At 49.1% G+C, this 23,464-nt stretch overlaps 1 protein-coding gene and 1 non-coding gene across 3 annotated transcripts in view; one reads left to right on the top strand and one right to left on the bottom strand.

Annotated features, from left to right (window-relative positions):
* Positions 1 to 23,464, top strand: part of slc9a7 (solute carrier family 9 member 7) — a 195,250-nt gene that overhangs the window by 84,149 nt on the left and 87,637 nt on the right. For both annotated transcript variants that reach the window (XM_070892484.1, XM_070892483.1), the window contains exons 3-5: positions 11,980 to 12,057; positions 21,592 to 21,668; positions 22,643 to 22,755. In XM_070892484.1, coding sequence (XP_070748585.1) covers positions 11,980 to 12,057; positions 21,592 to 21,668; positions 22,643 to 22,755 — 268 coding nt within the window. The remainder of the gene's footprint in view (positions 1 to 11,979; positions 12,058 to 21,591; positions 21,669 to 22,642; positions 22,756 to 23,464) is intronic.
* trnas-uga (transfer RNA serine (anticodon UGA)) lies at positions 2,208 to 2,289 on the bottom strand. The gene has a single exon. It is a non-coding gene; the product is annotated as a tRNA-Ser (tRNA).

Below are 23,464 nucleotides of genomic sequence, written 5' to 3'. Positions count from 1 at the left end.
GCGGGTGTCGGGTCCGGTCCGGGGACGGGGGGGGGGAGCGGGTGTCGGGTCCGGTCCGGGAGGGGCGTGGGTGTCGGGTCCGGTCCGGGAGGGGCGTGGGTGTCGGGTCCGGTCCGGGAGGGGCGTGGGTGTCGGGTCCGGTCCAGGGGCGGGGGGGGGGAGCGGGTGTCGGGTCCGGTCCAGGGGCGAGGGGGAGCGGGTGTCGGGTCCGGTCCGGGAGGGGCGTGGGTGTCGGGTCCGGTCCAGGGGCGGGGGGGAAGCGGGTGTCGGGTCCGGTCCGGGGACGGGGGGGGAGCGGGTGTCTGGTCCGGTCCGGGAGGGGCGTGGGTGTCGGGTCCGGTCCAGGGGCGGGGGGGGAGCGGGTGTCGGGTCCGGTCCGGGGATGGGGGGGAGCGGGTGTCGGGTCGGGTCCGGTCCGGGGGCAGGGGGGGGAGCGGGTGTCGGGTCCAGGGCGGTGGGGGGGGAGTGGGTGTCGGGTCCGGTCCGGGGGCAGGGGGGGAGCGGGTGTCAGGTCCAGGGCGGTGGGGGGGGAGTGGGTGTCGGGTCCGGTCCGGGGGCAGGGGGGGAGCGGGTGTCGGGTCCGGTCCGGGGGCAGGGGGGGAGTGGGTGTCGGGTCCGGTCCGGGGGCAGGGGGGGAGCGGGTGTCGGGTCCGGTCCGGGGGCGGGGGGGAAGCGGGTGTCGGGTCCAGGGCGGTGGGGGGGGAGTGGGTGTCGGGTCCGGTCCGGGGGCGGGGGGGAAGCGGGTGTCGGGTCCAGGGCGGTGGGGGGGGAGTGGGTGTCGGGGGCGGGGGGCAGCGGGTGTCGGGTCCAGGGGCGGGGGGGGAGCGGGTGTCGGGTCCGGTCCGGGGGCGGGGGGGAAGCGGGTGTCGGGTCCGGGACGGTGGGGGGGAGTGGGTGTCGGGGGCGGGGAGGGGGGGGAGCGGTCCGGGGGTTGGGGGGGGGTGACGGGTGTCTGGTCCGGTTCGGAGGCGGGAAGCGGGAGTCGAGTCGGGTCGGGAGGAAGCAGGAGCTGGCCTTGGGAGGAGCCTTATTCACGCAGTCCCAGTGAGGCCATTCGGCCAGGGCTAGGGGCTGCGTGCTTCGGGCCCCTCCCACACAGTTTCGGGAGCTTGGAGCTACTGCACGTGCGCGCCCACTGTCGCACGCATGTGCAGAGGTCCCGGCTCTGTTTTCAGTGCAGGAACCTGGCTCCGCCCCCCACAGCTCCTGCTGCGCTGCACCGAGGGCCAGAGGACCTGCAGGGAGCTGGAGAATACGGAGGATTTTTTTCGGTGCACTTTGTGGCGCGAAAAACAGGCGTCCAGGTCGGGACTGCGCCGTTCTAGGCGCGGCTCGAAACGTGGGCCCCAAATATCTATCTATCTCAGCCTTGAATATATTCAGAGACTCAGCATCCACAGCCCTTTGGGGTAGAGAATTCCAAAGACTCACAACCCTCTGAGTGAAGAAATTCCTTCTCATCTCTATCTTAAATGGCCGACCCCTTATCCTGAGACTGTGCCCACTGGTTCTAGACTCCCCACCCTGGGGTACCAACTTCTCCGCATCTACCCTGCCAATCGCCTTCAAAATGTTTCATGTTTCACTGAAATCACCTCATTCTTCAAAACGCCAGAGAGTAAAGGCCCATTCTATACAATCTCTCATCATAAGACCGCTCCCTCATCCTGCCTCTCTCAGACCTGTTGCACATTGCCAAATTTATTGCTTTTATTTAAGATTTCAGGTATTTGTGGTTTTTCCTCAACTTTTCCTTTTTTTTGATCAGAAAATTTGGAGTAGTAAATTGGGTTTCTACTTTTAAATATGCATTTGAATTCATTCAGTGATGTGATTGGTTAAGTTAGTCAGTGTTATGTATTTGCTTCATAGATTATTTTCTTAAGAATTCATAGCAATACATTGCTATTAAGAACTAATTAAGTGTTAAACCTTTGTTAATAAATCACACGACACATTATCAGTTCATCCACCAGGCTGCCTCATCATGGATGACCGAGACCCAACTGGCTGGGGTTTTATTGAGTCTTGTGAACATCACATGACTGGCAAAGCCACTCACAATGCAACAGCTCTACAACTATTTTAGTTGTATCAGTAATCAAGTGCCCCCCTGTTTTTTTTTGAGGGCACTAAAAACACACATTATGCAAGTGCCCCCTGGCAAACAGCTATCCAACTCTCGTTGAAAAACCTTGCAGTAGAAACGCAGCGAGCAGGGTTCGAACCTGCACGGCAAAGCCCGATTGAATTTCAAATCCAATGCCTTGACCACTCGGCCATCACAGCTCGACAAACCTGGTGAGCATACTCACAGGTGCATACATCACAGTCAGGATGACATTTCAAAAAAAAGAACTAATTTGTATTGATTCTGATATTCCCACTTACAGCTCCTTTAGACCCAGATTTTGTTCTTTTACTTGTCCCATTACCATCTCCTTTTGCCTCACACCAACATCCCTTTTGTCATTTAATCTCCCCTGCCTTCCACCCTATCACAGACCTCCGTTTTGTTATTTCCCTGCCCTGACACTTGCTTAAAACCTGTTACATCTCTTTTTAACTTTTTCCAGTTCTGACGAAAGGGTCATCGACCTGAAACGTTAACTTTGTTTCTCTCTCCACAGATGCTGCCTGAGTGTTTCCAGCATTGTCTGTGTTTGTTTACTTCAGATTTCCAGCATGTGCAGTATTTCGCTTTTGTAACGTCATATCCCATTTGTCAGTAACATATCCCCAAAACACTTCATGTGGAATGACTTGCTTTAAGTGTAATCACTATGATCTCGGTAACTGCGTCAGTCACTGCTCCCAGCAAGGTCTCACAAACAGTCAACCTCAGTTGTTGGAATTTGATAAGTGGACCTTTCGGCTCGTTTTGCCTTCCATTCCTCCTCGCAGTTTTTGGAGTTGATTTTGCAGCAGCTGGCCAACATATCACTCTTCTCAACTGCCCTTCTTCCCCCCACCCCCCCCCGAACCTCTTTCGCACACTTATTTCCTGAAACTATTTGAGGCCCTGTTCAAGCCACAGACTGCAATTCTGCAGTTTTCAGTTTCCTTTTGATTGTTTTCCCGGGTTTTTTCCATTGACCGGGTATCCGAACAGGAAGCATGGCTTTTGTAAAACACTGATCAGTATTTTTCCACACCGGCTTCCAGCTGAGGGACATTGGGTGAAGAGCCTGAGTAAAATGACCACGTTCCTCAAAGCTCACTGTGAGGAATACTGAATCCAGAGTATTCTCTGGGGTTGTAATGTTGCTGCAAAAGTTCTTCCTCCACTCTGCAAAACCCCTTGTGCGATGCGACAATTGGCTTCAAAGTCCGGGAAATTCGGAGGGGGGGCGAACCCTCTCGGGTTGGTGTTCCTGGTCGCTGTCCAGTGATTCCTAGTGGGAAGAGTGCGCACGTGTGTATGGACGTGAGCCAAGGATGATTGCTTTATGGGTTATTTGCTTAAGAATTCATAGCAACACATTGCTGTTACAAGCTAGTTGGTTTATTAACAAAGGTTTAACAATCACACGACACATTACCAGTTCATCCACGAGGCTCATAACCACCTGCCTCATCGTGGATCACCAAAACCCAACTGACTGGGGTTTTATTGAGTCTTGTGAACATCACGTGACTGACTAAACCACTCACAGCGCAACAGCACAACAACTATTTTAAGTTGAAACAATAATCAAGTGCCCCCTGATTAAAAGGCGGTGGAGTGGGAGGGGGGGGGGCACTAAAACTGACACAATTAAACAAATTCAACTTTGGACAGTCAACTTAAATCAAATTAAAATTTGGTTGCCGGGGGTGATGATGCACTCCAGTCCCTCCGGGAGTGCCCACCTATTGCGGAAGGCCGCGAGCATACCGGTGGACACCGCGTGCTCCATTTCCAAGGACACCCTGGCTCGAATGTACCCGCAGAAGAGAGGCAGGCAGTCGGGCTGAACGACCGCCCTCTGCCTGGACCGGTTAATGGCCAGGCCCAGGAGCAGTCCTATGAGGAGGCCCTTCCAGCCTGTCAACAGCTCTACAACTCTTTTTTTTGTTGTAAAACAAAAAATAAATTAAGTCAAGTGCCCCCTAATTGAAAGGGGGTGGGGGGGAAACACGGCAAACACTTTTCCAGTGCCATTTTTTTTGGGGGGGTCGGGGGGGGGGGGGGGGGGGTCGGTTTTTAGGGCACTAAAAAACACAAATTATACAAGTGCCCCCTGGCTAAAAGAGGAGTGGGGTGGAGCATTAAAACCCGGCAATAAAACAAATTAAACTTTAAAACATATAAAATCAAATTAAAATTTGGTTGCCGGGGGTGATGATGCACTCCAGTACCTCCGGCGCCCACCTCTCGTGGAAGGCCGCGAGCGTACCGGTGGACACCGCGTGCTCCATCTCCAGGGACACCCTGGCTCGAAGAGAGGCAGGCAGTCGGGCTGAATGACCCCCTTGACCGTCCGCTGCCTGGACCAGTTAATGGCCACCTTGGCCAGGCCCAGGAGCAGTCCTACGAGGAGGCCCTTCCAGCCTGTCAGCAGCTCTACAAACCTGAGAGCATACTCACAGGTCAAGACGTTACAGACAGGGTCCAGGCTCAGCTGTGGTGTTCCTGTGGCCGAGTAGCTTGCTCATACACGCTCATCTCGGTTCACACATGAAGACCGGTCACTTGAGGGGGATACTGGAGGGCTGCCACCATCGTTCCCTTGAAATTTTTTGGGTGGCTGTGCTGCCCCTTCAAAGTACCACGCGTGCGTGTTTTTTTTCCACCCCCATTTTAAAAGTCGGCAAGCCGGCTGCTCGGGACCTCCAGAGCGCTGCACGGTGGCGCAGCCTAAAGGGAACTTTAGCTGGCCACCCATTGCGGGACCCTCGGGGCCTATGGGGAAGCTGCACAGTTGTGTCCTCGGGGAAGGGCGGGTTCTGATCAGAGGCAATCCGATGAAGATCTGGGGACGGGAAGGGGATTTTATTTTACCGCATGTATTTTTCGTTTCTCTGCCGTGGAGCTGAAGTGCCATTGTGTATGAAAGCCCCTAAAGAACTGCCGAGTCGATCTGCATTGTAGTGGATGTCCCCGAACACTCCAACTGACATCAGAAAGCCACCATAAGGTGCAGTGAAAAGCCACTTCCCCTCTCGCTCTGTTCCAGCAGTACTGTGTTGGCCACATATTTTTTTTAACTAACTTGTGTTTTTTTTTAATTTCCTGCTACTCACCAGAACAATAATACTGATTGCCAAGAGGTAAAATGTGTTCCCTCCCTTTCATAGGATTACATTACATAGGATATACGGCACAGAAACAGGCCATTCGGCCCAGCCAGTCCATGCCGACGTTTATGCTCCACTTGAGCCGCCTCCTGTCTTTCCTCATCTAACTCTATCAGCATAACCCTCTATTCCCTTCTCCCTCATATGATTGTCTAGCCTCCCCTTAAATGCATCGATACTGTTCGCTTCAACCATTCCCTGTGGTGGCAAGTTCCACATTCTCACCACTCTTTGGGTGAAGAATTTTCTTCTGAATTCCTATTGGATTGCTTGGTGACTATCTTATATTGATGGCCTCTAGTTATGCTCTTCCCCACAAGTGGAAACATTCTCTCTGTATCCACTCGATCAAAACCTTTCAGAATTTTAAAGTTCTCAGCCTTTTTTTCAAGAGAAAAGAAACCCAGCCTGTTTATCCTTTCCTGATCTGTATACCCTCGCATTTCTGGTATCATCCTTGGATATTTTCTCTGTACCCTCTCCGGTGTCTCTACATCCTTTTTATAATATGGCGACCAGAACTGCACGTAGCACTCCCAAGTGTGGTCTAACCAAGGTTCGATACAGGTTTAGCATAACTTCCCGACTTTTCAATTCTATACCTCTAGAAATAAACCCGAGTGCTTGTTTTGCTTTTTTATGGCCTTGCTAACCTGTGTCGCAACTTTAAGTGATTTGTGTATTTATACTCCGAGATCCCTTTGTTCCTCTACGCCACCTAGACTCTCAGCCTTCAAGTAATAGGTGACCTCCCTTTTTTCCTACCAAAATGTAATACGCCATATTTATCTGTGTTGAATCATAGAACAGTTACAGCACAGAAGGAGGCCATTCGGCCCATTGAGCCCATGCCGGCTCTCTGCAAGAGCACTTCAGCTAGTCCCACTCCCCCGCCCTTCCCTCGTAATCCTGCAAATATTTTTCCTTCACAATTACTTATCCAATTCCCTTTTGAAGGCCATAATTGAATCTGCCTCCACCACCCTTTCAGGCAGTGAATTCTAGATCCTAACCACGCACTGCTTTAAAAAAAAGTTTTTCCACATGTCGCCTTTGGTTCTTTTGCCAATCACCTTAAATCTGTGTCCTCTGGTTCTCAACCCTTCTGCCAATGGGAATAGTTTCTCTCTCTCTACTCTGTCTAGACCCCTCATTATTTTCTGAGTCTTTTCTCCTCCTCGTTCCTTAAGACACTCACTCCTTGCTGCTGGGCAGTTCCATGAATTCTGGTCACCCTCTGGTACTTGGCCTAAGTGGGCACTTTTCTCATGGGAGCTTTGACAGTGAATGGCAGCAGACTATTCAACCAGTGAGAGCATCACAGCTGAGCTGAGATACCGGCCTCATCTGATATCTGCACGTGCTCAGAGTCCAGCCGAATTTGTTGGGGAGCAATTCGGAATGTACAACTTATTTTTCCGCTTCTTTTCACCCTAGATACTGATACAACCCAACTGGTGTCTCGGCTAAGATCAAAGTCAGCCAGCACTTTTCTCTCCTGCCTGGTTGGGGTAATTACTGGCTTCAGAGAAGGTTCACTAGGTTGATTCTGGGGATGAGGGGGTTGACTTATGAGGAAAGATTGAGTAGGTTGGGCCTCTACTCACTGGAGCTCAGAAGAATGAGAGGTGATCTTATCGAAACGTGTAAGATTATGATGGGGCTTGACAGGTGGATGCAGAGTGAATGTTTCCACTGATGGGGGAAGACTAGAACTAGAGGGCATAATCTTCTTATAAGGGGCCGCCCATTTAAAACAGAGATGAGGAGAAATTTCTTCTGAGTTGTGAATCTGTGGAATTCGCTGCCTCAGAGGGCTGTGGAAGCTGGGACATTGAATAAATTTAAGACAGAGATAGACAGTTTCTTGAATGATAAGGGGATAAGGGGTTATGGGGAGCGGGCAGGGAACTGGACCCGAGTCCATGATCGGGTCAGTCATGATCGTATTAAATGGCGGAGCAGGCTCGAGGGGCCCTATGGCCTACTCCTGCTCCTATTTCTTATGTTCTTAACCCGCCGAGTCTTTAGGGGAGCTGTTGCATTATCAGTTTGACACTAGTATACAGTATTATCACAGTTAATTCCCCTCCGTCCCCTCACCCCCTCCCCAAACCCTCTTGCCCCAACTGGCTGGAGAATTCCATTTTGTTATATTCACATAAATGATTACATGTCATCGGTAAACAATTTTTCATTACTTTACAGTACAATTAGCTTACCCCAAATGAGCTGCAAATAATGAATAAATCTACCTTTTTTATTTGTGATATCTCTACTTTATCTGTTTGTTTGTAAATATAGTTGAATACTTTAGACTTGGCATGAAATCTTGCTTCTGTTGGGTATTGCAGAATAAAAGCCTACTGTGCATTTTGGTTCTCCATTGTACCATAACTGCTTGCACTGTAACCTCTGTCAGATGAGACGTTGAACCGAGGCCCTGTCTGCCCTGTCTGCTCTATCAGGTGGACGAAAAAAATCCCATAGCAGCATTTCAAAGGAGAGTTTTCCCCGGTGTCCTGGCCAACATTTCATCATCATCATAAGTAGCTCCTCGGAATCGAGGAAGACTTGCTTCCACTCTTAGCATAAGTTCTTAGGTGGCTGTACAGTCCAATACGAAAACCACAGTCTCTGTCACAGGTGGGACAGATAGTGGTTGAAGGAAAGGGTGGGTGGGGCTGGTTTGCCGCACGCTCCTTCCGCTTGATTTCTGCATGCTCTCGGCGACGAAACTCAAGGAGCTCAGCGCCCTTCCGGATGCACTTCCTCCACTTAGGGCGGTCTTTGACCAGGGACTCCCAGGTGTCAGTGGGGATGTTGCACTTTTTCAGGGAGGCTTTGAGGGTGTCCTTGTATCGTTTCCTCTGCCCACCTTTGGCTTGTTTGCCATGAAGGAGTTCCGCGTAGAGCGCTTGCTTTGGGAGTCTCGTGTCTGGCATGCGAACAATGTGGCCTGCCCAGCGGAGTTAATCAAGTGTGGTCAGTGCTTCAAGGATGGGGATGCTGGCCTGGGCGAGGACGCTAATGTTGGTGCGTCTGTCCTCCCAGGGGATTTGTAGGATCGCGGAGACATCGTTGGTGGTATTGCTCCAGCAACTTGAGGTATCTACTGTACACGGTCCACATCTCTGAGCCATACATGAGGGTGAGTATTACTACGGCCCTGTAAACCATGAGCTTGGTGACAGTTTTGAGGGCCTGGTCTTCAAACACGCTTTTCCTCAGGCGGCTGAAGGCTGCACTGGCGCACTTAAGGTGGTGTTGGATCTCGTCGTCGATGCCTGCTCTTGTTGATAGGAGGCTCCCGAGATAAGGGATGTGGTCCACGTTGTCCAGGGCCGCGCCGTGGATCTTGATGTCTCGGTGGGGCAGTGCTGTTCGGCGAGGATAGGCTGGTGTAGGACCTTTGTCTTATTGATGTTTTGCGTAAGGCCCATGCTTTCAAACGCCTTGGTAAATACGTCGACTATGTCCTGGAGTTCAGCCTCTGTGTGTGCACCGATGCAGGCGTCGTCCGCGTACTGTAGCTCGACGACAGAGATTGGGGTGGTCTTGGACCTGGCCTGGAGACGGCGAAGGTTAAACAGCTTCCCACTGGTTCTGTAGTTTAGCTCCACTCTTAGCGGGGAGCTTGTTAAATGTGAGGTGGAGCATGGCAGTGAGGAAGATTGAGAAGAGGGTTGGGACGATGACGCAGCCCTACTTGACCCCGGTCCGGATGTGGATTGGGTCTGTGCTGGATCTGTTGATGAGGATCACGGCCTGCATGTCATCATGGGGCCAACATTTACCCTTCAATCAACATCACTAAACAGTTTATCTCGTCATTTATCTCATTGCTGTTTGTGGGACTTTAATTGTATGCAAATTGGCTGACTCATTTCCCTACATTACAACATTGAACACACTTCAAAAGGTAACTCGGTGGGCGTGAAGCACTTTGAGAGGTGCTGTACAAATTCAAATTCCTGCTTTCCTTTCCATTCTCCTATAGGAATCTTAATTGTTTTGTACTGGGACACAATCCCAGACAGAGTTCCGATGAAAGGTCATCGACCTGAAACGTTAATTCTTGTTTCTCTCTCAACAGATGCGGCCCGGTCCGCTGAGTATCTTCCAGCATTTTCTGCATTAATACAGAATGTCTTTTTTGAGCGTTACTCTCCAGAATCACAACTTGATCTATGGCTGGAATTCCGCGCACTGTGGGTTATTACAAACATTAGAAATAGGAGCAGGCGGAGGCAGTACGGCCCCTCGAGCCTGCTCCACCATTCAATAAGATCATGGCTGATCATCTTCCACCTCAACTCCATTTTCCCGCCCGATCCCCATTTCCTTTGATTCCCCGAGAGTCCAAAAGTCTATCTCTCTCGGCCTTGAATATACTCAACGATTCAGCATCCACAGCCCACTGGCGTAGAAAATTCCAAAGATTCACAATCCTCTGAGTGAAGAAATTCCTCCTCATCTCTGTCCTAAATGGCCGACCCCTTATCCTGAGACAATGCCCCTGAGTTCTAGACTCTCCAGCCAGGGGAAACAACCTCTCAGCATCGACCCCTTCAGAATCTTATATGTTTTGATGAGATCACTTCTCATTCTTCTGAACTCCAGAGATTATAAGGCCCAATCTACTCACTCTTTCCTCGTAGGACAACCCTCGCATCGCTGGAATCAATCTAGTGAACCTTCTTGTGGCGAAGTGGGAGCTGAACACTTCCCCCAAAGGGAAAACTACATCGAACGAATGATCTTAATGTGGTGGTTCATTTGCAACATGCAAGTAGGGATAGGCATGCCTCCGAGTAGCATCTACAGTAGACACCTCAGGTCGCTGGAGAAATACCACCAACAGTGTCTCCGCAAGATCCTACAAATCCCCTGGGCGGACAGACGCACCAACATTAGCGTCCTCGACCAGGCCAACATCCCCAGCATTGAAACACTGACCACAGTTGATCAGCTCCGCTGGGCAGGCCACATTGTTCGCATGCCAGACATGAGATTCCCAAAGCAAGCGCTCTACTCGGAACTCCTTCACGGCAAACGAGCCCCAGGTGGGCAGCGGAAACATTACAAGGACACCCTCAAAGCCTCCCTGATAAAGTGCAACATCCCCACTGACACCTGAGAGACCCTGGCCAAAGACCACCCCAAGTGGAGAAAGTGTATCCAGGAGGGCGCTGAACACCTCGAGTCTCGTCGCTGAGAGCATGCAGAAATCAAGCGCAGGCAGCGGAAAGCGCGTGCGGCAAACAAGTCCCACCCACCCCTTCCCTCAACGGCTACCTGCCCCACCTGTGATAGGGACTGTGGCTCTTGTATTGGACTGTACAACCACCTGAGTGGAAGCATGTCTTCCTCGATTCCAAGGGACTGCCTATGATGATGAGTAGCATTCCACTGTCGTCTTTTTTTGCTGGAGGGCAAACAAAAGGAGAGAGAGGACAGCACTGAATCCCAGTTCTGCCAGCAGTCATCACTGCATAGGCCATGGAAGAAAGCCCAAAGGCACTTGTAGCAGTCGTCTGCTGAGGGGGCAGCCCGCAGGAGGGAAGCAAGCTGTAAATGGCATCTGGAGTGTATTGTGAGTGCAAGTATTCTATAATGATCCTTGCTTGTGTGGCAAACAGTCAGATAATCAGCTCGCTGTGACATTGTGGTGTGTAATGTATGCACCTGTAAGGATGCTCTCAGGTTTGTAGAACTTGTTGCATTGTGAGTGGCTTATCCAGTCACGTGATGTTCACCAGACTCACTAAAACCCCAGTCAGTTGGGTCTAGGTCATCCACGATGAGGGATGCAGGAAGGATATACTAGCTTTGGAGGGGGTACAGAGACGATTCACTAGGCTGATTCCGGAGATGAGGGGGTTACCTTATGATGATAGATTGAGTAGACTGGGTCTTTACTCGTTGGAGTTCAGAAGAATGAGCGGGGGGATCTTATAGAAACATTTAAAATAATGAAAGGGATAGACAAGATAGAGGCAGAGAGGTTATTTCCACTGGTCGGGGAGACTAGAACTAGGGGGCACAGCCTTAAAATACGGGGGAGCCAATTTAAAACCGAGTTGAGAAGGAATTTCTTCTCCCAGAGGGTTGTGAATCTGTGGAATTCTCTACCCAAGGAAGCAGTTGAGGCTAGCTCATTGAATGCATTCAAGTCACAGATAGATAGATTTTTAACCAATAAGGGAATTAAGGGTTACGGGGAGCGGGCGGGTAAGTGGAGCTGAGTCCACGGCCAGATCAGCCATGATCTTGTTGAATGGCGGAGCAGACTCGAGGGGCTAGATGGCCTATTCCTGTTCCTAATTCTTATGTTCTTATGCAATGTATGCACCTGTAAGGATGCTCACAGGTTTGTAGAACTGTTGCATTGTGAGTGGATTTTCCAGTCACGTGATGTTCACCAGACTCTCAAACCCCAGTCAGTTGGGTCTAGGTCATCCACGATGAGGGATGCAGTTGTGAGCCTGGTGGATGAACTGTAATGTGTAGTGTGATTGTTAAACCTTTGTTGATAAACCAACTAGTTCTTAATAGCAAAGAACCCATGAAGTAAATACATTACGGTGGTGGATTGCTGTTCCCGCAGGGCTACTGCCAATGACCCAGTGGAAATCCCGTGAGACGGGTCTGTACGATGGTTATCTTCAAACCAGCTTTTGTGTTCTTCTTTTGCAGGTAACCTTCGACCCCGATGTTTTCTTCAACATTTTGCTACCTCCGATCATATTCTACGCGGGATACAGCCTCAAAAAGGTATTGGTAATATTGGGGAAACATTCCAGCACAAACACGTGTCCTTTTTTATCAGTTTGGCGGAGAAAAACGGGAGCAATTTTGACCTTAATTGCCAGCTGTGGCTCAGTGGGTAGCACCCTCGCCTCGGAGTCAGAAGGTTGTGGGTTCAGGTCTCACTCCAGGGACTTGAGCACATAAATCTAGGCTGACACTCCCAGTGCAGTGCTGAGGGAGTGCTGCACTGTCGGAGGTGCCGTCTTTCAGATGAGACGTTAAACCGAGGCCCTGTCTGCGCTTTCAGGTGGACATAAAAGATCCCATGGCACTATTTCGAAGAAGAGCAGGGGAGTTATCCCCAGTGTCCTGGCCAATATTTATCTGTCAATCAACATGACGAAAAAACATCTGGTCACTATCACATTGCTGTTTGTGGGAGCTTGCTGTGCGCAAATTGGCTGCTGTGTTTCCCACATTACAACAGTGACTACACTGCAAAAGTACTGCATTGGCTGTAAGGCGCTTTGAGACGTCCGGTGATCATGAAAGGCACCGTAGAAATCCACGTCTTTAATTTGAAGGGTAAATGCGGAGTGCTGGGTGGTGTTAGAACATCAGGAGGTGCTCAGGCTCCATCCCAGGCCTGTTCTGAGCCAGCTATTCCCAGCTGTAGTGGGAGTGCAGCAATTGACCCCAGTAACCACCAACGTTCGGGACAGGAACAATCTGCTAGGCTTCCTCTGCTCCTGATCGTTATCCTATCACGCTTGCTCACGGGCACTGGGTGAGAGCACAGTTGTGTTTGGGCCCTAATGGGGCCCCTCGTGGTTAAATAACTCACTTTATTTCCTCATGCTGTTCAGGGTCACATGATGTGCTGAAGATTCTGTACTCCCAGCGTGAGTCGTCATCTGCGGGGGAGAGGCAGAAAAGAAATGCATGGAGTTTTATGGTTAGGTCATCAGGGGAGAATAGTTGGTGACGGAGGAGGACTAAATGATGTCAGCTGTGGCTCAGTGGGTAGCACTCGTGCCTCTGAGTCAGAAGGTTGTGGGTTCAAGTATTTCTCCAGAGTCTTCAGCTCATAATCTAGGCTGACACTCCAGTATAGTGCTGAGGGAGTGCTGCACTGTCTGAGGTGCCGTCTTTCGGATGAGACGTTAAACTGAGGCCTCCTCTGCTCTCGGGTGGACGTAAAAGATTCCATGGCACTATTTCGAAGAAGCGTCCTCCCCGGTTCCCTGGTCAGCATTTATCCCTCAACCCACACTTAAAGACAGATTTCATTGCTGTTTGTGGCAACTTGCTGTGTGAAAATAGGCTGCTGTGTTTCCTACATTGCAATAGTGACTGGACTTCAGAGGCAAGAGTGCTACCACTGAGTAACGGCTGACACCTTAAGTTCATATTGTACAGATGGCTGGTAAGTGGCTCTTCACCCCTTAGCACTTCCTACTATCTCCATCGACTGGCTGACATGTGGCTCTCGCTCTGCAAAACGCACGGGTATAGACCCACATCGAACTCCTCCATGTCAATGCATGTTGCAAACTGCACAAGCTTATTACCAGATCTTCCCAGCCTGCAATGCTGATTGTCAGTATTCACTGCAGTGCTGGAATCGCTGGGAGAAATGCCACCAGCGCAGCCTCCGCAAGATCCTGCAAATCCCCTGGGAGGACAGACGCACCAAAGTTGGCGTCCTCGATCGGGCCAACATCCCCAGCATCGAAGCGCTGACCACACTCTACCGTATGCTGGGCACAAGACTCCCAAAGCAAGCGCTCTACTCGGAACTCCTACACGGCAAGTGAGCCCCAGGTGGGCAGAGGAAACGTTTCAAATACACCCTCAAAGCCTCCTTGATAAAGTGCAACATCCCCACCGACACCTGGGAGTCCCTGGCCAAAGACCACCCTAAGTGGAGGAAGTGCATCCGGGAGGGCGCTGAGCACCTCGAGTCTCATAGGCGAGAGCATGCAGAAATCAAGCGCAGGCAGCGGCAGGAGCGTGCGGCAAACCAAACGCCTCACCCACCCTTTCCCTCAATCACTATCTGTCCCACCTGTGACAGAGACTGTAATTCCCATATTGGACTGTCCAGTCACCTGAGAACTCACTTTTGGAGTGGAAGCAAGTCTTCCTCGATTTCGAGGGACTGTCTATGATGATGATGATGATCTAGTTTGTGGGCCTCTCTGGGAATTGAAACACTATAGCGTATTTTTTTTTAAATGAGGAAGGGAATGAAAAGAAAGATCGACGTGTATTTATATAGCGTCTTTCACGACCACCGGACGTCTCCAAAGCGCTTTACAGCCACTGAAGTACTTTTGAAGTGTAGTCACTGTTGTAATGTAGGAAATGCGGCAGCCGATTTGTGCACAGCAAGGTCCCTCAAACAGCAATGTGATAATGACCAGATAATCTGTTGTTTTTTTTAGTGATGTTGATTGAGGGATAAATAGTGGCCAGAAATGACGATGAGCACTGAGTTTGTGCCTCACTGATTCTGTGTAAGTGAAGAGGTACAATGTACTCGGCCAAGAGAGAAGAAACCATGGCCTGGCAATTGCATCGCTCTGCACCTGTGTTCCAGGCGGAAAATGGGCGCAAAGCGGTCCAATTTAGGGTGCTGACATCCCGCATTCGAATGGAGTCAGAAACACGCCCAACTCCATAATCGCTCGGGCACAGTCGAGGCAGCAGCCCAAAGTAGGCTTCAGGCCCGTTGAATGTGCCAATAAGGGGGCCTATTTGGGAACTAAAACGGAAATTGGTTTACGCTGAATACAGCAGGCGTTGGGGATTCCAGGTGTGGCCTAAACAGCGATCCTCTGGGAGATCGCTGAAGACCGCCACTCTCTTTTTTTTTTAAAAAAAAACATTGTGAATGTGGAGCCTGGAAGAGTAGGAATGTTCCCCACCCATCCCTGGCCCCACATTAAAACCCTAGGCGGCTGCTGCTGACCAGTGACTTTCCCCGCACCCAATTGCCTGCTCCCCTTCCCAGACTCCCCTCGGGTCTCTGGTCTGCGTCCTGGTTGCCCTCTGGAGCCCTGGCAGGCGCCCACAGCTCGCCGGTAAGAAACCAGTGAGGCCGGCAAAAGAATTTGCCGTGTCCCTGCCGCTGGCTTCTTTCGGCACCTGCAGCAATTTCGAGGCCCATGCGTTCAATTTAAAAGCTTCCTTTCTGATGCACAGTGATGCAGTGCCCCCTGGTGTCATGCAACAACTTGTATTGACATGCCGCTTTTAACGCCGTGAAACGTCCCAAGCCGCTTCACAGGAGTGCTATAAAACAAAATTTGATGCCCAGACACACAAGAAACTAGGTTATAAGTTCAGCCAAAGAGCTAGGTTTTGATGAACGTCTTAAAGGAGGAAAGAGAGGCAGAGAGGATTCAGGAGGGAATTCCAGTGTTTCATCATATAGACATATCGGAATTGAAGAAGACTTGCTTCCACTCTTTTTAAAAAAAAAAAAAAAAAAAGAGTCCTTAGGTGACTGAACAGTCCAATATGAGAACCACAGACTCTTGTCACGGGTGGGACAGACAGCCGTTGAAGGAAAGGGAGGGTGGGACAGGTTTGCCGCACGCTCCTTCCGCTGCCTGCGCTTGGTCTCTGCACGCTCTCGGCGACGAGACTCGAGGTGCTCAGCGCCCTCCCGGATGCACTTCCACCACGTAGGGCGGTCTTTGGCCAGGGACTCCCAGGAGCCTTGGCAGCTGCATGCACGGCTGCCAGCGATTAAAATCGGGGATGTGCAAATGGTTTTTATAAAGATTTCGCATAATGTTATTGCTAGATTAGTTGAAATATTCTCAACAAAACTGTGAATGCTATTTGAACTTCCTGAAACTACTGGAGTCCCATTATGTGCATGTTTTGCACACAAATGCTGGCGGTTACCCACATAGGGTAAGTTTTGAAAGTCAAGTTGCCAAATGATCATGTAAAATATTCCCAAACTTCATTAAAAAAAAAACTTTCAGCAGAGGTCCAAAAGGAACCTCTGGTAACAATTATTTTTAAAATAATGAAGCGAGTTGCATGATCGTTGCGTGTTCCAAGGTTCGAGTGTTCTAATGCAAAGATGACTATTTTAAAGCTTGCTGTATTCAAATAGTTTGGTTTTATAACTGCTGCACTTAAAACATGTCCCATATCTTTCCCTCAATTGGAGAAATTCGGGACCATCCTGTTGGGGCGCTAACTTTTAAAAGTTGGAAAAAATGATTGTTTTTTTAACTTTTTTAAAAAAAAATGTGGCCTTTGCGCTCCAGGAAGGAAGTGGAGCACTAAATCCTGGAGCTCTGGAGCGCAAGAGGCAGCAGGCGGGGTGGTAGGTGTGCAGCGCTGTGCACTGGGCCGTGTGGCACTGCCATGTTGAAAGGCTCCTTCCCTCCCTTACATGGAAGGGCCATTGCTGCAGGCTCTGCAAGGCAAAACCTTGCTTGGTCACCCACGGCAGCCGCGATCCAGCCCAATCAGCCCGATGCACTGCAGCAGGGTGCCGGGACCAATGGCTGGTGAAAAAATGATCGCTATCGCCCAAATTTCCGGCCTGAGTGCATTTTTATTTTTCAGGATCACTGGAATATCCCCCATTTTTTAAAAAAACACTAGTTTCGCCTATTTAATTTGGGCTTTAAGACTTAGCGATTGTGAAATGGGCCTTTGCGATGTATTCAGTCGTGCAAGGCTGGCGTCCATAGCAACGGCCGTTCTGTGCATGCGTGTGCTTTTTTTTCAGGCAGTGAACTTTTCCCACAGGGAGAACAGGGGACCTGGTCCCCATCAATAACATTCTCGAACCTTTCTTTTTTTCTGGCCCCTGTTAGAGGTTATTTTATAAATCAGCAGCCAATTGAGGTGAACTCCATTTCCATTTCCTTTCTCATGGGATGACATGCCCTAATTCTGCTTCTACTTGTACTGTGGACCAGAGGGGAGGGGGTGGGGGGAAACATGATTAATATTAACCCTGACATTACAGCAATGTACTTGTTTATAACTTTTTTCATTTTATTTTAACTTGCATCAAAGGAATTGTCGTCCTCTCCTGATAGCTAAGGTTAAATGCCCTGCATTTGTCCTCAACAAATACAAATGTGATTAGATGATTGGCAAGAGTCAAAAAGGCCCCTAAAATCACTCACAAATTGATTGTCCTGACAAGCACTTGTAGCAGCCTTTTACTGCAGATCCTCCCCGTAGTGCCGAGTTATTGCAGATTTTCTTCAGCATCTTATTGGGCCAGCGATCATTTGGGCGAATTGTGGGCGAAATGCCGAAAGTAGCGCTCGGTGATAATCTGGGCCATAGTCGGGCGCAAGTTTCCATTATAAACACTGCTCTCGGCCTAGCACAAGGATGACGTCTCATCTTTTTTTTAAAAAATAGGCCAGGCGATGCAGCTCATTCGTGCATGCCGAAAGTTGGGCCGGCGATAAATAGGCTATAATAAGGCGCTAATTTTCACTTTTCAGCAAATATGGGCGATAGCCTGCATCTCAGTCCTAACTGGGCGATGATGTGCCGAAAATCTAGCCCATTGGATAAACAAAACCGAATGAGCATTTTAAAATTAATTTTCTTTTTAACCTACCTCGGCCACCTCGCCTTTAAGTATCGTCCTTGAAGTGCCCGGCCTCCCAGTGAACGCCTCCTGCAGCTGCCAGTGTTTTCACCCGGCGATGCTGCAGGAGGCGGAACCGAAGTTCGGGTCCGGGGCGCGACCGGGACGATGCGCACGGCGATGACATCACGTTCTCCAGGCGCAGGACGTCGGGGCGCAACGTCGTACCGCCGTCGCGAACCTCCCATCGAATATAGCGGGAGTCGATCTTCTCGCCACGTCCGGTCGGTAAGCATCTCGCTCGCCGTTATTGCCCCCTGGAAGTGATAACGGGAGGTGCTAAGGAGGCCAACTTCTAGGCCTATGTAGTGTTTAATTTTTAAAACATAAAAGTAACTTTGAAAGGCCTTCCTCTGTTCTCTGTTTTGTCCTGCATGATGGATCTTGGCCAGTCATTTAAGTTTCTCAACTTGAGAAAAGTTTCAAGTGTGGCCTTGCATCACAGATGTGTTCGGAGCCTTAAGCAACCTCAGGTTCACCCAAGAGCTTATGAGTCATGTGAGGCCATGACTGACGACCTCTGACCTCTCAGACCGCTGTGTCCTCGGCCTCCTTCACTGTTCGAATGAAGCTCAATGTCAGTTTGAGGAACAGCACTTCTAACATCTTCCAACTCTGACGCAAGGTCATTGACCTGAAACGTTAACTCTGCTTCTCTCTCCCCAGATGTTGCCCAACCCGCTGAGTGTTTCCAGCAGTTTCTGTTTCTTTTGTTAAATTTTTTGACCGATCAGTCGACGCCTCCTCTCACAAATGAAGATTTTTGTTCTGCTGTTGGACCCGTAACAAAGTGAAACTAATGTTGTACAGAAAAAAAAGCCACATTCAGTTTATTCAGCAATTAAATCTTCTGCTGTGGGGAATCCAGCTCTTACTTTTGTTTTTATCCAGATGTACCATTTTTAAAATGGGATTGTGGAAGGTTCAATGGGCTGGATTTTCTGGTGGTTTGCGAGCGGGTTTTTGCCGCGTTTTGACCATCCGCGGCGAAAAACTGGACGCTCAGCTGTCCTTCACCCTTCCCGATCCTCGGCTCGGTTTTTGCGGCGGCGTTTAGAAACGCCGGTGGGGAGAGCTGTGCCAGAGTGTAACGACTCGCATTGTGTTACCCTCCGGGTTTTGGCATCCACCCGACCCGTATGCTGCGCCCTGAAACCCGCCAAGGCAAACACGGCGGTCCAACCCTGCTGGCAGCGTTACGTTGGAAAAAAAGGTAAGTTAAAGTTTTTATTAATATATTTGCAGTGATTTGTCAGGTAAGGGTCTTGGCTATTATTTTTTAGAATTAGAAAAGAAATTCCCCTCCCAAGGCGCCTCTCGGAGCGCTCCCGGCCCCGCACTAAAGTTGGCGAGGATCCCGTTTTTGCGCCCCGAATAATAGTGCGATGCTTCCCTTTGTGCTGCGCTCCGGCCCAGACTCCCCAGTGCCGAAAGTTTGGCAATTAATCGGTGGCGGTAATTTTCACGTATCGCTTACGTTTTCGCCCAAAAACAGAGAAAACCAAAGATCCAGCCCAATATATGCTGGAATACGGTTACAAGATAGCTTCTGTTGAAGAAGGCTCGAAAAGACTTTATTCTAGTTCTGTCAACACAACTGCCTTAACATTACCGCATCTAACTTGTTTCTTGAAACAGTCCAATCTCCTGACCTTAACAATCCTTTCAGGCAAATCATTCCAGCTTAAAATGCTTCTCTATATGAAGAGAGCTTTCCGAATTCCTTGTCCTGAATTTGCCTTTAATGACACTGAACCTCAGGCACCTTGTTGCCCTGATCTGTCTAAACCCACTGTTGAAAAGCCGTATGGCTAATTGGTGCCTATTTTAATAAGTCGGCATTTCCTGTTCATTCCTCCCAGTACCTGAAAAATCTTTATTTTTCACCCTTGCCCCTGAAGTATTTTGTTCTTTGTCTTTCCCTGTTTTTCCTCTCGCCTGAATTTGTCCATTGCTGCAGGGCTAACCATTCCACAGGCACTGCCTGCCCTACGAGTATCTCATCCAAATGGCCAAGCATGCGTGAGTCCAGACGGCAAGTGGCAACAGACTGTTGAACTATGGTGGGAATATCACAACCAAGTCAAATCTTGCCCTTACAACAACAACAATTTGTATTTATATAGCCCCTTTAACGTACTGAAACGTCCCAAGGTGCTTCACAGGGGTATTATGCGATTAAAAATTTGCTACCGAACCGCACAAGTAGAGATGAGCGCAGGCTTGGTCAAAGAGGTAGTTTCTAAGGAGTGTCTTGAATGAGGATAGAGAGGCGGAGAGGTTTAGGCAGGGAGTTCCAGAGCTTAGAGTCCAGGCAACAGAAGGCACAGCCACAAATGATTGAGCGATTATAATCATGGATGCTCAGCAGGGCAGAATTAGAGGAGCACAGACATCTTGGGGCTAATATCCAACCATCTGGACCCAAGAGGCCTGGCTTCTCCCTGCCTCCCCCACTCCCCACCTTCCGAGTTGAGAGCATGGGGTGGGTGGAGGCCATTTGCAGTGCCCTCTATTGTTACGCTGGGAGAGTCCTAGTTCACATCAAACCTGCCAAATAGGCCGGTGATGTTTTAAATATGTGAAAGTCACACTTGCAACAAATTACTATTCCACGAGTAAGTAGGCCTCATTCCCAGATTTGAAAAAGTTTAAAGATCTGCATGAAAGTTGTGACATTTATCATCTATATTTTTATGGTATTTAAGATTTTTACAATACCATGATGTAAAGGGCACAGTATTCTCTCTTCTCACGAATGGTGTGCTGACTTTTTTAAAATAATTGTTCTGAGATGTGGGCGTCGCTGACAAGGCCAGCATTTATTGCCCATCCTTAATTGGCCTTGAGAAGGTGGTGGTGAGCCGCCTTCTTGAACCGCTGCAGTCCGTGTGATGAAGGTACTCCCACAGTGCTGTTAGGGAGGGAATTCCAGGATTTTGACCCAGCGACGATGAAGGAACGGTGATATATTTCCAAGTCAGGATGGTGTGTGACTTGGAGGGGGACTTGCCGGTGATGATGTTCCCATGCGCCTGCTGCCCTTGTCCTTCTAGGCGGTAGAGGTCACGTATATGGGAGGTGCTGCCAAAGAAGCCTTGGCAAGTTGCTGCAGTGCATCTTGTAAATGGTACACACTGCAGCCACGGTGCGCCAGTGGTGGAGAGAGTGAATGTTGAGGGTGGTGGATGGGGTACTAATCAAGCGTAAAAGCCTACAACTGTAAAGTATGTTAATCAAGTTGATAAGCTGACTGGAAATAAGCCAAGTTAACTTTCTTCACAATGTCGTTTTTGGATTCAGTTAATTTATCTTCACATTAAACACACTGCAATTCGATTGTTGCTCGTTCTAATGAAACATCGGCCCCGATTTTAACTCCAGGTGGATTCCCCGCTCAGACCCGAGTTAAAATTATAGTCAATGATTTCATCGGGCCGCAACATTTATATGTAAAGGAGGACCCTGTTTGCTCTGGACATGTATCCTTGCTGCCTGCTCAGGAGAGCTGGTTAAAATTGCAGATGTTGCAATCAGGACAGGTAAGGGCCAGGGCGATTTTAACTGCCCACACTGCCAGGTTTCTGCTGAGCGAGTAGGGTTAAAATCGACCCATGGAATTCGAACGAGTAGGAACAAAAAGAACAACCCCATTAATTCCGTCTGATTCTAGAAAACCTATTTCTGCTCCAAAATACTCCTGTTTTCCCATTGTCTTCCTCGTTTGGGACAGGTGGAAGGGAGGGAGAGAGAGAGAGAGAGGAACGAGCAGGGAAGTGGGAGAGTGCAAGTAATTGGAGAGCTCAAAGAGCCGTCGCGGACACGATTGGCCGAATGGCTGCCTCCAGTGCTGTATGATCGATTCTATGGTTTTGAATGATTACACGTTTTGTTCTGCTTCTCTGTTACAGAGACATTTCTTCAGGAACCTTGGCTCTATCCTCGCGTATGCATTTATAGGAACGGCAGTGTCCTGTTTTGTCATAGGGTGAGTACCTCCACAGCATGAATAACCAAAGAGGGCTTCTCAGTCAGTGCCATTCTCATTGTGTTAGTTCTTGTGTTTATGCTCATTAAGGTGAGGATTGTTGGTGCTCTCTTGATTTCAGTCCCTCCGTGTCGGTGTTAAGGTCAGTTGTAGAACGACTAGAAGCAATAGTAACGATCCCTCCACAACTTTAAAAAAGTAATAGTCTGAGAGTTTGCCATTCGCTGCGGCCACTCCGATATTGCCAGCGTCACTCTGACTGCTCATCAGCAAAGTACTTGGATTTGGAAATGGTTCCAAGGAATTGGCTTTGATGCATTCATCCTAAGTCATTGTGCATTTCATGTTTTTCTTCTACAGTTCTTGGATGAATTGAAAAAAAAAAGGCCCAGCCCAAATTTGTGTCTTATCTGGAGTTGCACGTTAGCTGGCGGTGTTCCAAAAGTAACGTCCTGCGTATTGTACGGTAGATTTTCCACAGGGGTGCTCTCAATCTCCCGCTGTAACTTCGGCACAGGATTGGCAGATACCCCGGAGAATCGATGTAAACACCAGTTTTTCTCGAGAAAGAAGAACAAAGACTCGGATTTATATAGCAGCTTTCAGATCAGCCATCAACTTATTGAATGGAGGAGCAGGCTCGAGTGGCCGTGTGGCCTACTCCTGCTCCTATTTCTTATGTTCTTATGTTCTTTCACAACCACCGGACCCCTCAAATTGTATTACAGCCAATGAAATACTTTTGAAGTGTAGCCACTGCTGTAATGTGGGAAACACGGCAGCCAATTTGCACACAGCAAACTCCTTTTTAAAAAAAAAACAGCAATGTGATAATGACCAGATGATCTGTTTTTGTTAATTGAGGTGCAATGAGAGATCGGGAGAACCTCTGTGGAAATTCTACCCCTATGTTTTCTCTGTTATCTTTCTAAGGATTCTTAAACAAACCAAAAAAAATCCTGTTCTTGTTGCAGAAACTTTATGTATGGCATTGTGAAGCTGATGTATGCAGTAGGACAACTTGAAGATGGATTTTACTACACAGACTGCCTGTTTTTTGGTGCCATCATTTCTGCTACTGATCCAGGTATGCATCAACACCAGAGCACATTGGCAGCAGTATGAGAAATGGATGTTTGGTAATGTTTGTGTTTTTCACGACCCCTCATCTTTACCTAGAATTTGTCTACAAAAGCAGGGAGGTCCTTCTGCAACTGTATAGGGTATTGGTGAGGCCGCACCTGGAGTACTGCGTGCAGTTTTGGTCACCTTACTTAAGGAAGGATATACTAGCCTTGGAGTGGGTACAGAGACAATTCACGAGGCTGATTCCGGAGATGAGGGGGGTTACCTTACGATGATAGATTGAGTAGACTGGGTCTTTACTCGTTGGAGTTCAGAAGGATGAGGGGTGATCTTATAGAAACATTTAAAATAATGAAAGGGATAGACAAGATAGAGGCAGAGAGGTTGTTTCCACTGGTCGGGGAGACTAGAACTAGGGGGCACAGTCTCAAAATACGGGGAGCCAATTTAAAACCGAGTTGAGAAGGAATTTCTTCTCCCAGAGGATTGTGAATCTGTGGAATTCTCTACCCAAGAAAGCAGTTGAGGCTAGCTCATTGAATGTATTCAAGTCACAGATAGATAGATTTTTAACCAATAAGGGAATTAAGGGTTATGGGGAGCGGGCGGGTAAGTGGAGCTGAGTCCACGGCCCGATCAGCCATGATCTTGTTGAATGGCGGAGCAGGTTCGAGGGGCTAGATGGCCTACTCCTGTTTATGTTATGTTCT

Source organism: Pristiophorus japonicus, chromosome 10 (genome assembly GCF_044704955.1).
Source record: "Pristiophorus japonicus isolate sPriJap1 chromosome 10, sPriJap1.hap1, whole genome shotgun sequence".
In the NCBI taxonomy this organism is placed as follows: Eukaryota; Metazoa; Chordata; class Chondrichthyes; family Pristiophoridae; genus Pristiophorus; species Pristiophorus japonicus.
The sequence above is the reverse complement of the archived record's forward strand: the minus strand, read 5'-3'. Positions and strand labels throughout refer to the sequence as shown.